Below are 17,975 nucleotides of genomic sequence, written 5' to 3' on the forward strand. Positions count from 1 at the left end.
TATGAACGACGTTTTAGTTCCGTCACCGGCTATCCTCATCCCTTCTAGTAATGTGCTGGCCAAGGCCACTTCACTCTTCTTTACGTCATTCTCCCCATACTCAGAGAACGTCTCCGCTTGCACTCTCTCAGCGGCGTTCAGAGACCCCAGGACTCCGGTGGCTCCTACTGCGCTCTCCACCCTCGACCTGTCTTGGAAATCCAAACACTCCCCTCAATTTGCTTCTCATACTGAGCAACTTCATCAAAGATGCCCTCCTGGGAAAAATGTTCGCACTCAGTACGCACGCCACGCTCTCTCCACGCTCCGTGCCAGTTCACAAACACCCGTTTACCAGGAGCCAAGCACGCAGGGTCAGGGGTCAACGATGAACAAACACCGCGTGTGCCGGGTCGGCAATTCCACGTTTATTACCAAAACACGCGAGCACACAACTCGGCATTGACGTAGAAGGCGCGTCTACAGATCAGACGCTTCTGCATACATCCTTTGTGTATGACAACAGCAATCTTCAGGACCAAGAGTGTCCAGCTTTAGTGTTTAGAATCATTCCCCTCCACCGCCGATACGTGAAAGGGCTTTTTCGATCACTTTCACATCGCCCTGAAATTAATACGGGCAGTTACGAGTCCGCACACATTCTTAAGTCAAAGATAAATTAAGGGTGATTTACAAAGATATTTAAAATATACTTATTGATGGAAGCCAAGTGCGCTAAAATGTTCAATTATAATTACAAAATAGGTTAAATAGAATTGTACTGAGTCGATGGCTGTCAGCTCAGTGGCTGGGGTGCAGCAGCATGTGTCGCAGGATAGCTGCACAGCCCTTTGCACTCAGTCACACAATGGGCATGTGCTCTCTCTCTCTCTCGAGGTTGTGCTATCAGGACTCACTTTGAAGTACCCTTGCACCACACAAGGCCGCAACCATCAGCCACCAATTGCTACATCACAACATACACGAAAATAGCAGCCAACACACCACTGCCAAAAATTACAGCTGAAAAGTGCCTTAGTTTGGCGAGTTGATTGGGTTCATCACAGGCGTAGGGAGGTAAAGGATACAAAAAATATCAACCCCAGACAATCTTGAGTTGTGCGTTTCAGCGATAATTTCCACCTTGCTCGACTAGCCTCAAAAGGCATTGCGCCCTACAGCGAGCGTCCCCCACCAGCAGCGCAAGCTAGAAGTAGGCAGCGCCGCTCAACTCTCTGTTCACGTCGGTCTCGTGCCGGTCTTGTGGCTGCCACACATTCCCGAGACCTCGTGTGGCACCCACTCTGGCCAGTGACGACGCTGCAGTCTCGTGGGCGGTCCAGTACCAGCCGCCCACGGCTCAAAGGCCCCGAGGCCGGTGGTGAGGTCTCAGTGCCGCATTGTCGACAGGAAGCTGGAGACGTTTTCGAAGACAACAAAGGTGATGCAGCACGCGGGGGTGACACGCAGGAGGTTGGGCACAATCCCTTTGTAGAATCCCAGCATCCCCTCGTTTCTATAAAGCACCACACCATATGTACCACAGAGCATACAATTCCAATTTTAAACACCCACCATTGCACACATTTTACACCAAGTTACAAAGTAACACAAAACAACCAAAACGAGACCATCCCACAACATACCATACCATGCCACGCAGTCCAATGCCACAAGCCATAATACACGGCATGATACAACGCTTTAAAAAATACCCCAACATACAAAGAAGTTCAACATACATACAATACCATACATACGACACTGGACACATTACCACACAGTACCATACCACAATGCACACCATGCTTTCCCACAACACTGTTAAGTGTCTCTGGAGGTGGCTGTGCCCACCCGTTTTTCGTGTTCCGTGGCCCACGCACCTGTACGCCCGACTCACAACATCCCACACGCCACGGTAGTGCGTGTGCTGGTCCTGCAGGCGTGCCCGGACCACCTGGTATGGGTACGTGGCCGATACGGCAAACAGCTTGGAGAGTGCCGCCATGCCTAGGTACTCCATCGTCTCCTAGCGGTAGGGGCGGGGGGGGGTGAGAGAGAGGGGGACACCCGTTCAGGTTCAGGAAGCGACCCCTGACACGGACTATCCCTGTGCGCAAAGGGGAAGATGGAGCTATGGCCCAATGTTGCGGGGTTTCACTTAAGCGGTGTCGAGACACACGGATAAATTCTCTTCACTTCATAATTAACCCTGCCTTATAACAAAACACATGTTTGTTGGCTAACACTTCAGTCAATGGCCCAAATTAAGAAGACAACCACGCACTTTTTAAAGGCAACATTTTTATGTATTTGTGCACCACTTCATGTTCTTTTTGAATACATACTGTATTGTTTTTTTTTATCAAATAGACCAAATTACGATTACAACTACATGGTAGGTCGATATATTGCACACAAAAGTTTGGAGTGTCGGTGATGTGGGAGAAGAGAATGTGTGCGTGCAGAATAGTGTTGCTAGCCAGCGTCACCAGCTTGGCGGCGGGAGGCCGTCCCCGGCGAACGTTGTAGCCAGACTTGAGCTCTTCATACGCCATGAACTGCAGCGCTCCGTGAGACGTGCCAATTAGGCCCGGCACAAATCCCTGCTCCACGTGACAACAGACACGAGACAGCCATGGCCGCACATTTACAATGGTCTGAGCTGTTGTTAATTGACCTCTAAATATTGGAGTCCAGCAATAACGTGCCTGCTAACATAACCACAGCAGTGTTGTCTACTCCTTAAAGCAGTCACCAAAACTAACCTCAAAATGTCACTAGTTAACCGAGACAGGAACTTTATTATAAACTTGGAATCACTCCTACATATGCATCATTTTGTGTGCAGTGAAGGTCGCTATATTTGTCGTGAATCGTTTTGACAACGCTTTGTCACACGGGAATCCTAAAAAAGTGTATCTCTAGCGATAAAATCGTTGAGTTGGCAATACTGCACAATGGTCGCCCTACAGCCCTGTAACTCCTGGTTGAGCCCCCTCAAAGATCATCCTGCTCTAGTGGTTTAATTCAGCTTCCACTGATACATCATCAACTTAGTCGTGGCTACTATCACTCAAATCACTTGGTAATGCCCTCTGGTAGATCACCCTGTAATGGTGGCACCCCCTTCACTCGGTAGTGTCTGCCAGCGCTCCCCTCACCCGGTAGAGGCCTCGTACTCCCTCCTCACGTGCGATGAGCACGAGCGCATGCACCATGCCGCAATAGCGCCGGGGCACCGTGCCACCGCCCGCTTCGTACTGCAGCACCAGTCGCGTCTTCACCACCCACACGGGGTTCGTCACGCACAGCGTCATGGCACCTACCCACACCGCACAAGCGCACGAGGACACAGACATCGAGACACCAGACGCTCACACGCCTCAGATCACACCTAGTTTAGGTCAATTATAATTAGATCTAAAACTGTACGGTATTGTCAGTTGAATATTATAATTGTAAATGACCCTAGGTCTAGGTTCAATCTCCGACAGGATGACTGCATTCGGCAGGTAGTGGAACATGCAGTGGGATGGTACCTGCTTGTACAGTGGGATGGTACCTGCTGGTACAGAGGGATGGTACCTGCTGGTACAGTGGGATGGTACCTGCTGGTATAGTGGGATGGTACCTGCTGGTATAGTGGGATGGTACCTGCTGGTACAGTGGGATGGTACCTGCTGGTATAGTGGGATGGTACCTGCTGGTACAGTGGGATGGTACCTGCTGGTATAGTGGGATGGTACCTGCTGGTACAGTGGGATGGTACCTGCTGGTACAGTGGGATGGTACCTGCTGGTATAGTGGGATGGTACCTGCTGGTACAGTGGGATGGTACCTGCTGGTATAGTGGGATGGTACCTGCTGGTACAGTGGGATGGTACCTGCTGGTATAGTGGGATGGTACCTGCTGGTACAGTGGGATGGTACCTGCTGGTATAGTGGGATGGTACCTGCTGGTACAGTGGGATGGTACCTGCTGGTACAGTGGGATGGTACCTGCTGGTATAGTGGGATGGTACCTGCTGGTACAGTGGGATGGTACCTGCTGGTATAGTGGGATGGTACCTGCTGGTACAGTGGGATGGTACCTGCTGGTATAGTGGGATGGTACCTGCTGGTACAGTGGGATGGTACCTGCTGGTACAGTGGGATGGTACCTGCTGGTATAGTGGGATGGTACCTGCTGGTACAGTGGGATGGTACCTGCTGGTACAGAGGGATGGTACCTGCTGGTACAGTGGGATGGTACCTGCTGGTACAGTGGGATGGTACCTGCTGGTACAGTGGGATGGTACCTGCTGGTACAGTGGGATGGTACCTGCTGGTACAGTGGGATGGTACCTGCTGGTACAGTGGGATGGTACCTGCTGGTACAGTGGGATGGTACCTGCTGGTACAGAGGGATGGTACCTCCTGGTACAGTGGGATGGTACCTGCTGGTACAGTGGGATGGTACCTGCTGGTACAGTGGGATGGTACCTGCTGGTACAGTGGGATGGTACCTGCTGGTACAGTGGGATGGTACCTGCTTGTGCAGCAGAGACGAGGTGCTGCCCGGCGCTGAGCGGCCCCTCCGTGCCCTCCTGCTTGTGCGCCTTGATGGCGTTGTAGCTGTGGATAAAGCAATGCGGCAGTCACACAAATAGATATGGCGAACACCGCTACCGTCTGGAAGGCTTCTTCCAGTTACACGACTGCACATTCGCAACATCGACTACAGCCGAGGGCACGACGCATTCACCACGTCTCAGTGTGCCAGTTCTGTGGTTGATTATCTTAGCAGAGGCCCTAACACTTCGAAGTGAGTTTAAGACGTAGGCTTTTGCAACCAATATCATCCATAATAGGTTTTTTTGGGTTAGATCGCGTAAATGTGTTGTTAAAACCCGCCACCACCGGAAGTGGTCACAAGAGTGGATTTAACCCAGCGCTTTGGAGCATTGAGCGTTACCCTCTCATGTGCGTGGGGGATTGTATGTGGAACTTATTTCGCACCGTACGTAGTTGACGGTGCTAATCAGTGGGGCGGGGTTTTCTCTCACATGTAAAACTACTTGTAAATTCATGACAAACCCCAATGCAAGATTCTCTCCAAAAATATTCATTGTTTTTCGCGAGGTTTTCCTGGGTAATGTCATCATCATCATTATTACTACTACTACCACCCCGGACTATAATGTCGAAACTCTCTAGGCCCTGGCTTGCACTGGCGTGGGGCAGACGAGCCAGGGGCGCGCTGCCTGCCGCTCACAAGAAGAAGTAGAGACCCCACGAGGCGCCGGCGCCCCACATGTTGGGGGTGACCCCCTGGTAGAGGCCTCGGACCCCCTCCCGCGTCCACACGCTGCGCAGGCAGTGCGCCAGCCCCGTGTAGCGAGGCCGCCCCGCCAGCCCATCGCTCACTGGGGGGGGGGGGGGGAGAGATCGGGAGGCACGGATACACGGGGACATCAAACGCGCCGGGGAGGAGAGCGAGGTCGCGAGCTCCGGACCCGCGACCTCAAATCAGCTTCCACCACCGCGGACGGTGCAGCGTGTGCGGGCACCCCCAGTCCGACCCCGTCCCTGACGCGCTCCCGGTCCGTGCCCCGCCGCAGCGCACCAGCGAGGCGAATCTTGGCGAGGTCGAGAGGGTGCAGGGCCACGGTGGAGAGGACCCCGCCGCTCACCCCGGCCACCAGGTTCTCCAGGCGGACGAGCTCCAGCACGCGGCGCAGCGCGCCCGGGGCCTCCAGGAGCCCCTCGGGCCCCGCGCCCCGCGGCGGAGCCACGGGAGCCACGGGATCCACGGGAGCCATGGGGTCTGCTGGAGAGCGAAGTGCGAGCGGAGCGCTGCGAGAGCGTCAGCTCAGAGAACGCCGAGAGGAGACCAGGGCCAGCCCGGAGGACAGCGCAGCGGCTGAGCGAGTGGGGACATAGGCGACGATGGGAGAGGCGGGGGGGGAAGACGCGCAAAGCAACGCCCGAGATGCGGGATTCGGCAGCTGATCAGAGAGAGTCGCGATCAGAGAGAGAGAGTCGCGATCAGAGAGAGAGAGTCGCGATCAGAGAGAGAGTCGCGATAGAGAGAGAGAGTCGCGATCAGAGAGAGAGTCGCAGGAGCCGAATCTCGACCCGCGCTGTCGCTGCTGTCACGAGGAATCTCGACCACGCGTCCTACCCGGATCCCTCGGACCGCGGCCCCAGGAAACGCGCAGCAGAGAAATAGTTCCGGGGCTCCAATGACCCCCCGCCCCCTCCCCCCAAGTGATCAATAATTAATCGAATGGCAACATTTGAATACCGTACGGTACAAGAGGAAACCTTGAGCTATGAGCGGTAGCAATCGTCAATGTATCGCTATAAATTATAAACGAAGTCTATAACTTTACATGAACACAGTGAATACGGGGTTTTTGTTAATAATAGGAACGTTTACATTTCTTCTCAAAGTAAATATTTAACAGGTTTAGTCAAACAAAAAAGTGTTTCCTGACCGGGAATCGAACCCGGGGCCCGGCGGTGAGAGCGCCGATCGAGAGGCAGCCCGACGTGGAGATGGAGCAGTGGCATCATCTCGAGGCAGAGACTGTGGAATCATCGCGGGGGGACCCAGAGAGAGGGCGACAGCCCGTGGAGCCTTCACCCAGCAGTAGATGGTGAAGTCTGGTGGTGATGCGGGTCGGCCGGACACGTGGAGGGGACCACCACCACCACCCCCCCCACCAACACCACCCCCCCCACCAACACCACCCCCCCCACCAACACCACCCCCCCCACCAACACCACCCCCCCCACCAACACCACCCCCCCCCCACCAACACCACCCCCCCCCACCAACACCACCCCCCCCCACCAACACCACCCCCCCCACCAACACCACCACCCACCACCACCCCCCACCACCACCCCGCTGCCTGCTGCTGCTGCCGGCCTCGTGGGGAGGATTCGGCGCTCTCACCGCCACGTCCCGGGTTCAATCCCCGGTCAGGGCACGAGTCTTTTGGTTTATAATTTCAAAAGCGGTGACACTTTGTTATCACGTAGCACACTAAAGATGAAGAGTAAAAGAAAGTGTTCCCTTACCGGGAACAGCACCCAGGACGCGGCGGTGAGAGCGCCGAATCTTCCGCCCGTTGCCCCTCTGTGAGGCCCTCTGTGTGGCCCTCTGTGAGGCCCTCTGTGAGGCCCTCTGTGTGGCCCTCTGTGTGGCCCTCTGTGAGGCCCTCTGTGTGGCCCTCTGTGAGGCCCTCTGTGTGACCCTCTGTGTGGCCCTCTGTGCCTTGCCCCTCTGTGAGGCCCTCTGTGAGGCCCTCTGTGCCTTGCCCCTCTGTGTGGCCCTCTGTGCCGTGCCCCTCTGTGTGCCCCTCTGTGCCGTGCCCCTCTGTGAGGCCCTCTGTGGCGAGGCCCTCTGTGTGGCCCTCTGTGCCGTGCCCCTCTGTGCCACCCGCGCCCTCTGCCGGGCACTCGGGGACCTGCGCGACCGCACGCCGCTACCCCCATGACGGAGTCCGCGTTTCATTCGAAGGGCAGCGCAAGTGACCGTGGCAACAAACGACGCATATTACTTGATACAAATCGCCACGAATGATGCGATAATTCACTATGCATTTCAGATATGAAATAGCCATTCATCTTTCAATGAAACTTAAAATAATAATAAAAAATAAAAACATGTTCCCTGACCGGGAATCGAACCCGGGCCGCGGCGGTGAGAGCGCCGAATCCTAACCACTAGACCACCAGGGAGCGCGATGTGAACGCCACTGCATGAATTATTGACATATCAGAAAAGGGTACAAACATTGCAAATTGTGGCGATTAAGCAAATTTTGGAACAAAGAACGTCATACATTTGCCAATAACGCGGATTTTAAATGAGATACATTTTGCAAAAGGTCCTTGTTTATAGCACAACGGTTTCTGAGGTGAGTGATTGACTCACGCCATGTGAGCTCCGAGCTGGGTTTGAATTTAGGCAGCTGCTTAGAATGACACATGGTCTCAGCCTGGTCAGGAGGACTGGCTTCAGACTCTCTCGGATTCAGGGAGGGCAGTCAAGTTGTTCTGCGATCCATCGCCTTGGAGAACACTTTGGTGGGGCGTAGGGGCATTTGGTGTTGCAAGGCCCATCCCAGCACCAATCGTTGTGTTAAGTGAACGTGGGGAAAGAAAGGACCTCACTCTCGTAGCAGTGCACTGCTACCCAGAGCAGACGCTTGTTCCAAAGCGTGGAGGCGAGAGCGCACACAACCAGGTCCCCCGCCCCTCCCCCGCGTCGTGCCAAGCATCAGTAGACTCGACACAACTTTGATTCTCATTTTTATTGATGATTGCGTTTATCTACATGACTCCGTGACGCACATCGAGGAACATCTCTACACGCGCCGCCACCCATCTGTCCTGGCACCCTCGCGCCAGCGCTAAGACTCAGACTTCTCTCCGCATCCGGGATTCAACGAAATTCCATTCCATTGAAATTTTTTCTGCAAAAACCTCAGCTCCCACATCACCAAACTCTGTGACCCTTACCACTGCTCTCCACTGAAAATCGGCTACAAATCGGCTGACATTGTGTTTCATGAAAAGTTAAAAACACATGCATCCCTACATTAATAATAAAAAAACGAACAATGACGACGTGCGCTGCTCTAATTGCCTACAGGGAGGGAGTGGCGCTCGCTGCGCAGGGCCCCGCGTCCACGGTGCCACCGTGCCCCCCCCTGCCATCCCCAGCAGCGTTCCCGAGCAGAGGGGCTGTGGCACCGCTGGGTCCTCGCGGCCTCGTCGATTTCGAGTGGACCCGCCGTCGCGTGTGCTAAAGTGCTCACCGACCGCAGTGGCTGCCCGCACACCTCCCCGCTCGGAGCGAGCAAAGAGTGGCGAGCAGCAGTCACCTCACCCTGACCCTCAACCCCCTCGCAGCCCTGTGGGAGTCACACAGCCCAGGGACACGAGACGCACAGCTCAGCCTTTCAAAACGGTATAATATTGCGATACAAGGCTAACATGATTTATTTTAGACTTTTTTTCTTACGTTTTATCTTAAACACTATTTACAACTCATGTACAGCGTCAAAAGTGGATCGGTGCAAGCCCACGGGGTTTTCTCCTCGTTTGACAGAGGCAATGCTACCGGACCCACTCTGCTTAAGTCATCACATAAACACTTGGGTGGAAAAAGTGACTCTCTACACACTCTAAGCGGTCAGAACAGACTACTTGCTCCATGAAGTACAGGTCAGCGATTTAGTAGAGGCTAGATGTTGCCCTAAAACCCTACAAGCGGTCCGGTGCTCCACAAGCAACACCGAGGAAGAGTGGAGCCCAGGCCTGCGGCGCGAGGGAGGAGGGGGTCGCTCCCTGGAGGAAGCCGAGGGTCCCGGCGGCAGCAGCAGCAGCAGCAGACTCAGACGCTCGTCTCGAGGGGCATTTTTAAGAATTCCCTGAGCGCGTGTCCTGTGACAAGCGCCAAGCGCCGTGCGGGGCCGGCAGTTCGGTGAAATGTTATCTTCGCGGTCGTCAAATCGAGAGCGCTTTGCGACGCTTCACGCCTCCTCCTTCAGGAGGCCGTCACTTATCACGGAAGTAGAGCAGGAACGCCTTGAGGGCCTCAGGCAGGGGCAGCGCCAGCACACGCTCGCGCAGGAAGTTGCGCTCGGGCTCCTCCCCCGTCGGCCGCCCACCCGCAGCGCCGCTAGCGCTGCTGCAGCTGCTGGAGCTGGTGCTGTGTGCGCCACCCACGCAGTTGGTGCCCGTGCTGTTGCCGCCGCCGCATCCCTTGGGCGTGGCCACCACGGCCGACGCGGCGGCGCCGTCTTCCGCGAGCACCGGGACCGCGTCGCGGTCAACGGCATCAGGATCCGCGTCATCCGCGTCGGGGTCGGCGCCCTCGCACGCATCCCTGGCGCCGTCGCCGGTGCCCCCGCCGCCCCCCCCCTCCTCCGCACGGGCTTCGTCGCTCTCATAGTCCGAGTCGAAGTGGTGCGGCAGCAGCTGGTTCCCCACGAACACAAACGTGTTGATGCGACGGCCACGGGGACGACGGCGCTTACGTCTGTACACGACAGCGCACACGAAGCGCACGCACGCAGGACGCACGCACCACAGAGCAGAGATACAGGTCCCCTGCACACTCTTGGAGGCTGTTAGGGGCACGTGCTGCTAAGCCCTGGGAGATACGAGCGATCACACGTCGTCGTGACGTTGTTTAAGGTCGAGAATTGAACCTAGATCATCAGATGCGTTGCGGCCGAGCAAATGCATCATCTGAACCCCTTGAACAAAGCAAAGGCAAAGATCCCCCGCATAGCCGTAAGTGGACTGTTGGGGCAAGTGCTATTAGTGAGCACTTATGAAAGCCATCACGGCACGTGAGGGGTCGGTGGCCAGCATCATGCCTGGCCGATTTTGTCTCCCTAGCAGCAATGTTTACACATCACACCAGGTATTTGAGGCCGAGTCGACCTAATAGAGGCCCAGAACTGCTTCAGATAAGCATCACTGGTGTTGGCCAAACGTGTCTGTGCATGTGAGTGAGCGAGGGCACCTTGGCTTGGGGGGCCGAGGGCTCGAGTAGAAGCCCTGACCTCCCGTCTCGGCATTAATGAGCTCTCGCAGCGTGTGCCGGATAGCGAGACGGGCCAGATCTTGCAGAGAGCGCACCTCCAGGAGAGCTGCACACAAGACAACAACAAGATCCCCCATATAGCCTTTACAGCCCATTTGGGCAAGTGCTGTTAGCGACAAGGGGGTGGGTGGCCAGCACCACATTCTCTCCAGTGCGATGTTTACACACCACGCCAGGTACTCATTTAAGCCTGAGTCGACCTAGGGGAGGCCTAGGACCAGTTTAGATAATCGTCAATGGTAAGAGTGTACACACAGGTGTGAACACACAAGTCAAAGTGATTTCCTGCTCAAATTAGCAATGAGGGGGTACTCATCTTCTGTTTCCAGCCACCAGTGGTGTAAATTCCACATTGCTATGGCAGGGGCAAGTATATCGATTGGAGAACCACTGTTGACTTCCACTCGGTGGTGCTTTTTTATCGACCTTGGAGAGCTGAGGGGTCAACACCCCAACCATCCTGTTGCGATCCGCGCACTCTCCCGCAGAGCCACCTGGGCGGATTAGGTGTATGCATACACATCCTCACGCAGGCAGATGCCGCCGTCCGTGCGCGTTGTTCCGGGCAGCACCAGCGAAGCGAAGGACACGGCCAGAATGTTCTTCACGTCCCACGCGTTCTGTCCTGTCCGTGTGATCTGTGTCAGCTGCATGCGCAGGTGGGTACGCAGGTGCCATGCACAGCTTGAGTACACCGTGCAGTCGCTTGTCAGTGAATTTGTGATAGTTGGCAGAGTGGGCGGCACAGGTAGTACACTGGCCAATCATCTCAGTCAGTCAACCCATAACACCTGGACCAGTCCAGTGACACATCGTGTAGCCTTAATGTACACCTGGGCTGGAACTTAGTGACAAATGGCAGCTGTTGTTATTTGTGTGTGGAGCTGGGGTACAGTGGTTAACATACTCTGTTGCGAACTTTGAAAACTGGGTTCAATTCCTTACCACGATTAACATCAGTGGTGATTGATACCGGCCATGGGCCTCCCCTACATCGATTCGGCATAAACGAGTACCTGGTGCAGTGTGCTAACTTCAGTACTGGGGAGACAAAAGCAGCCAGACGTGGTGGTGGCCACACCACCCTCTTATGCGCCGTGCCGGCTTTCTAAGGTGCTTGCTAACAGCACTTGTCCCAAGGGCCTGTGTGTGCTATCCGGGGGATATCCGTCTTTGCGAGCGTTAGCGTGGCACCTGGTCCTCCATGGGCATGACGAGGATGCCCCCAACGCGCACCAGGTTCTTCATGAAGTTTTCGTGGTCCTTCTGCACGCCAGCGCCGCAATACACACGGTCGTACTGCACGCTCTCCACGCGCATCTCCAGGCAGTTCCCGACCACGAAGCGTGGCTCACACAGCTCAAACCTACATATGCAGAGAAACATGCACGCGCAGACACGAACACATCGACAGACCCAGGTGTTATATAAGTTGACTGACTGAGATGATTGGCAGATGCACAACCTGCACCCCCCACTGTGCCATCTTGCTGTGTTTTAGTCGCCTGGTGCTACACTCCTTGCCCTCCATTGTGGTTGGAGAGCGACTGCCTCCAACTGCCGAGTAGCATCCTTCACGTGCCTCCTTCACAGAGGCCAATGTTGACTGCACTGTTACTGGTCATAGGCAAATTCACTCAGCTCCACATCCTCCTGTACCACATCAGACCATCTGTTGTCTAGCACATGCTGTGTCCGTTTGGTGCTCTCCATTAGACCCAACAGAAGCTGCTTGAGCACACGGTGGCTGAGCAAGCGGGATACATAACCCTCGCCTACCGGAGGAGCTCACCGATGAGGACTTTGTCAAGATCTTTCAAGGATCTGTGAGCTCCTCACACAATCCAAAGCTGGCACAACACAAAACACAACACTCACACACATACACACGCATAAACAATTACACATAAATGCACGAATACTCGCACACACAGTTATGGACACACGTGTAGACAGGACACCGCTGCTAACTGTCCCCATCTAATGTTGTTAGAAACAAGTTTTTCACATTACAATATCAATTTCACGAGAATAGCAATATAAGTTTGCCGTAACTTTGCCATTTGATTTGGCATTTTTATTGTAGTGTTTTTGTGGATTGATGTACTTCTACGATTAAAGATATTTTAATTTTCTTTGACTGCAATTGACTCGGCATGAGGTATCGCCACCTTCCAGCACCCCCGCCCCCCAATGCCGTGTCCCCAAGTGAGAGTGGGAGCTGCCCTATGCCCCATGTGTCAGAGGCGGGACAGGAGACCCTCGCCTGTCAAAGGCGTCGCTTGTCTTGATGAAGGCATCGAGTTTCTCACGTGCGTACTCCACCACGTCCCCGTGCAGCTCCACGCCGTGGTTCACACCAAATGGACCTGCCCAGACGCAGATGCAGACATACCCAACAATGCACACAATCAATGATTAAATTACACTGGAAATGAAAAATATAGTGTTTGTGAAGCAACGTGTATACGCATACATACATATACCCTCGGCTTAATTTCTCGTTGTCGCCAGGAGACTGGAATAGGTGGCACATGACGAGTAGTAGCTGAAGCCATAGTGAGATGTATACTGGATGTGGCGTGATAGATGCATAATTTTCTGGGCCACAGACCTGCACAGAACCGCCTGAAATGAATCTCTGGTTTGGTGTGTTTGCATACAGGTGTAAGAAATGGCAGAGGGGACACGCACCCAACATGAGCCCAACCATGGTGCTCAGGTAGCCTGTGCCGCTGCCCAGGTTAAGGAAGGATAGCCCACGCCGCAGCTTCAGTGCCTCCATGACCTCAGAATAGATGCATGGGGCCGACAGGTGGATGTTGCCGTGCTTCCAGGCGAGGTCACGATATGCACTGTCGCGGAACTCCTCCAGGTAGTACTGGGCGCGGTCCACGGCACGGAAGGCCCTCTCCACCTCCTCGGAGCGGATGTACGATGCCTCCTTCAGGTTGTCGATCAGGTCGTCGTTGTCCTCGCCCGCGCTCACCGCTCCACCCATCGCGACCGCTCTGATGTTTTCAAGATTAGCGGAGCCGACCCGAATTCGTTGGCTTAAACTTGAGGCTGGCGCGAGCTGTGCGTGTAGACTGGTGAGGGGGCCCTCAACGACGCAGCCACAGACACCAGCTGCACCTCTTAACCGGCGCTCATGTCCAACCGGGCTGCCCCAACGATGACGATGATGGCTGGCGCGGGGGTCCGCCGACCTGGTAATGGAATTGATCTTAACCGGACGTTGATCTGAGAAAAGAGGATTAGGCGGTGGGTTAGTCCGAGCCGGTTTCAGCAGCACCCATGGGGAACAGCACTCAGCGAGGTCCGCTGCCGGCAGTGACAGCACAGAGACGCAAAATGGCAACGCGGGTGTGGCGGCAGATAGAGCCGGACGGCAGAGGCGCACAGCTGTTCACACGGAAGCTCCATGGTCCACGTGTCGCCGCACGGCACCGCAGTTCAGAAACTGCCAGCCAGAGCCCGAGATGGAGCCCGAGATGGAGCCAGACTCCAGGCGAATCCATTTTCTAAAACCCGGCCGGCCAAGTGTGCACACACAGGAGTAGCTGCTACCCGTTGTGACGATGGTATCTGATGTGAGGGATGAGGTTAACACCACACCGCGAGCAGCGCCGGTCACTACCACTTGCCCCACTTCCCAGTGCCGACATGGAGCTGCTGCTGCTGCATCTATATTTAGCCCGCGACAGCGCGGCCCAGACAATAACAAATACAGCACAGCCTCCATCGAGGCCCCCCACCCTCTCCACCCCCCGCGGAGAGCCTAACCCTGCACAGGGACGCCACCTCTGGGTGGGGGGTGGGCAGAAAAGGCCACGAAAAGGTCCCTTCATAGGTAATGCCCCCTGGGGCATGGTAAGGCTCCAAAATAAATTTTATGTTCCGAGCAATGCCCCAAAATTGCAATGCCCTGGATGTGTGGTGCTGCTCTCTCATTCGAAATGCGCCCTTGTTAGTAATGCCCCACGGTTAGTAATGCCCCTTCATAAGTAATACACCTTGACTAGCAATGCCCCTTCATTAGTGATGCCCCATGGCTAACAATGCCCCTTCATTCGTAATGCCCTCTGGCTTGCAAATACCCTTAATTAGTAATCCCCGCTAGCTTGCAATACCCCTTCATTGGTAATGCCCCCTGGCTAGCAATGCCCCTTCATTAGTATTGCCCCCTGGTTAACAATGTCCCCTGGTTAGCAATGCCCCTTTAGGAATGCCCCTCGTTAAACTGCCCCCTTGGGGGGCAGGGAATGATGCAGCGCGCGCACCGATCAGCTGGCAACTGGTGACGTCATCATCGACGTTGGGGGGCACGCAGCCAATAGGAGCGCGAGGCAGCAATGAGCCCAACATCCCCTCCCCCACAACAACAACACCGCCACCACCACCACAGAAACAATGCGGCCGGAGCGCCTCCTGCAACATAACAATGGCACTACTGGAATAAACTACGTAGATATAACAATAATAATTACAGCAGCGTCGCAGCTGGTGAGACGCAGGCCGAGCCCGTCGAACTGGCTACCCCAAGCGACACCACAATGGAGCCCGAACAACAACTCCCAGCCATGTCGCCCTGGTGGAGCTCTGGCCGTCCGAGACATCAACACGACAACCCTCACCTCCGTACACGAACACTGTGGCCGAACCATAACCCTGTCCCACTCCTACCCCTTCCCCAGCCCAGTCCTAGCGATATCCAAAATTCCCGAACCCTCAGAGCTGAGCCACAACCCTCGTCCCCGTCTCCCACGAACCCCTCAAGAACATCCCAGCTGGGACATCACGAGCTGGCCCCGTGTTGCTATTGTCATCGTTGCGAATGCATCGCTTTCTAAAGCGATGTCCGTGTGCTTGTTTGCGTTACGCTTTCGCCAGGTGTATAAAGCTGCAGTTGTAGTAACGTCACAACCTGCTATTGTTGCAAGGGTGTCGTTACAGCAGGTACTCTGTACAGTAGTGTTGTTCATCTTATTGTTGGAAGCTCTTAATCACAGGCATCGTGAGTTGCTGCAGTTTGTTTAAACTCAAGCAGAGGCTGCGACCCCGAGCTCGCTGGAATCGCCAGGGTCCCCGTCCTGGGCTCACGGGGTCCCCGTGTCCCTCTCCAAAGGGCGCAAATCTCGGGCCGCTCCGCCATTTCGTCCATCACCCGCAACCCCCTCGCTTCTTGTACCCTCGCCCATAACTCGCCCTCACCACTCACCCCTCACCATTCCCTCACTTTCATCTCATTAACCCAGATCCCTCACATTCGCTATCTCTATTCCCCCCCAGTGCTCATGTCACCCCGATGAAAGCACTCACCACCGACACCTCACCACCAGCACTCCTCACCACTCCTCGCCCCCCACTCACCGTGGGTGTCGCACGCGGCGGCGGAGGCGGCGAGGAAGGACGCGCAGCTCGGGCCCGGCTCTCGTGTCAACACGAACACGGGACGCCGTGACGTCACCTCCACGTCACGGCGTGTCACCACCATCAACAACACCACCACTCATTCACACCACTACCATCAACAACACCACCACCACTCATTCACACCACCACCACTCATTCACACCACCACCATCAACACCACCACCACCACCATCAACAACACCACCACCACCATCAACAACACCACCACTCATTCACACCACCACCACTCATTCACACCACCACCATCAACACCACCACCACCACCATCAACAACACCACCACCACCATCAACAACACCACCACCACTCTCACCACCACCACACTCACCAACACCACCACCACCACCACCACACTCACCACCACCACCACTCACAACACCACCACCACTCACTCACACCACCACCACTCTCACTTACAACACCACCACCACTATCAACACCACCACTCACTCACACCACCACTCTCACCATCACTCACAACACCACCACTCTCATCAACACCACCACTCGCAACCACTTTCATCATCACTCACATGACCATTATCAGCACCACCACCACTCACATATCCTTAATCACTATAATCAATAACACCATCACTTTCATAATCACAGACATCACTAACATCAGTCACGCCACCAACACAACTCATACCAACATCAACGCTCAGAATCACTTCTAGTATCACACGACATCACCGCTCGCATTACTGTCATCACTAACACCATCATTCACACCACCACGACATCACTGTTAGCACCAACACTCAGACAATCACCACCAGCATCACCCACAACATCACCACTTACCGATACCACCACCAACATCACCAGCATCACCCACAACATCACCACCATCACCCACAACATCACCACTTACCGATACCACTACCAACATCACCAGCATCACCCACAACATCACCACTTACCGATACCACCACCCACATCACCAGTTACCGATACCACCACCAACATCACCACTTACCGATACCACCACCCACATCACCAGTTACCGATACCACCACCAACATCACCACTTACCGATACCACCACCAACATCACCACTTACCGATACAACCACCCACATCACCAGTTACCGATACCACCACCAACATCACCACTTACCGATACCACCACCCACATCACCAGTTACCGATACCACCACCAACATCACCACTTACCGATACCACCACCCACATCACCAGTTACCGATACCACCACCAACATCACCACTTACTGATACCACCACCCACATCACCAGTTACCGATACCACCACCAACATCACCACTTACCGATACCACCACCCACATCACCAGTTACCGATACCACCACCAACATCACCACTTACCGATACCACCACCAACATCACCACTTACCGATACCACCACCCACATCACCAGTTACCGATACCACCACCAACATCACCACTTACCGATACCACCACCCACATCACCACTTACCGATACCACCACCAACATCATCAGCATCACCCACAACATCACCACCATCACCCACAACATCACCACTTACCGATACCACCACCAACATCACCCACAACATCACCACCATCACCACCCACATCACCAGTTACCGATACCACCACCCACATCACCAGTTACCGATACCACCACCAACATCACCACTTACCGATACCACCACCCACATCACCAGTTACCGATACCACCACCAACATCACCACTTACCGATACCACCACCAACATCACCAGTTACCGACACCACCACCCACATCACCAGTTACCGATACCACCACCCACATCACCACTTACCGATACCACCACCAACATCACCAGCATCACCCACAACATCACCACCATCACCCACAACATCACCACTTACCGATACCACCACCAACATCACCCACAACATCACCACCATCACCACCCACATCACCAGTTACCGATACCACCACCCACATCACCAGTTACCG

At 54.7% G+C, this 17,975-nt stretch overlaps 2 protein-coding genes and 1 non-coding gene across 6 annotated transcripts; all 3 read right to left on the reverse strand.

Moving 5' to 3' along the window:
- Positions 1–387: 387 nt before the first annotated feature.
- Positions 388–6,656, reverse strand: SLC25A32 (solute carrier family 25 member 32). Its single transcript, XM_078600700.1, has 7 exons — positions 5,588–6,656; positions 5,237–5,387; positions 4,511–4,596; positions 3,144–3,304; positions 2,472–2,585; positions 1,863–2,008; positions 388–1,495 (listed from the first exon to the last, which is right to left on the reverse strand). Exons 1-7 carry the CDS (start codon positions 5,781–5,783, stop codon positions 1,369–1,371), a joined length of 981 nt encoding a protein of 326 aa, XP_078456826.1. The 5' UTR covers positions 5,784–6,656; the 3' UTR covers positions 388–1,368.
- A 985-nt stretch (positions 6,657–7,641) lies between these two features.
- Positions 7,642–7,713, reverse strand: TRNAE-CUC (transfer RNA glutamic acid (anticodon CUC)). Its single transcript has one exon. It is a non-coding gene; the product is annotated as a tRNA-Glu (tRNA).
- A 560-nt stretch (positions 7,714–8,273) lies between these two features.
- LOC144722432 (protein-L-isoaspartate O-methyltransferase domain-containing protein 1-like) lies at positions 8,274–16,303 on the reverse strand. 4 transcript variants are annotated; one of them, XM_078600692.1, is made up of 7 exons: positions 15,968–16,216; positions 13,289–13,837; positions 12,861–12,963; positions 11,789–11,960; positions 11,124–11,241; positions 10,514–10,640; positions 8,274–10,021 (listed from the first exon to the last, which is right to left on the reverse strand). In XM_078600692.1, the coding sequence occupies exons 1-7, from the start codon at positions 16,089–16,091 to the stop codon at positions 9,538–9,540; spliced, it is 1,677 nt and encodes a 558-aa protein (XP_078456818.1). In that variant the 5' UTR covers positions 16,092–16,216; the 3' UTR covers positions 8,274–9,537. The 4 variants fall into 4 exon arrangements, with proteins under 4 accessions (XP_078456818.1, XP_078456820.1, XP_078456819.1 ...); XM_078600694.1 differs by having other exon boundaries at positions 15,917–16,216; XM_078600693.1 differs by lacking the exon at positions 11,124–11,241 and having other exon boundaries at positions 15,968–16,303.
- Positions 16,304–17,975: the final 1,672 nt, after the last annotated feature.

This window comes from Lampetra planeri, chromosome 14 (genome assembly GCF_965212315.1).
Source record: "Lampetra planeri chromosome 14, kcLamPlan1.2.h2, whole genome shotgun sequence".
In the NCBI taxonomy this organism is placed as follows: domain Eukaryota; kingdom Metazoa; phylum Chordata; class Hyperoartia; order Petromyzontiformes; family Petromyzontidae; genus Lampetra; species Lampetra planeri.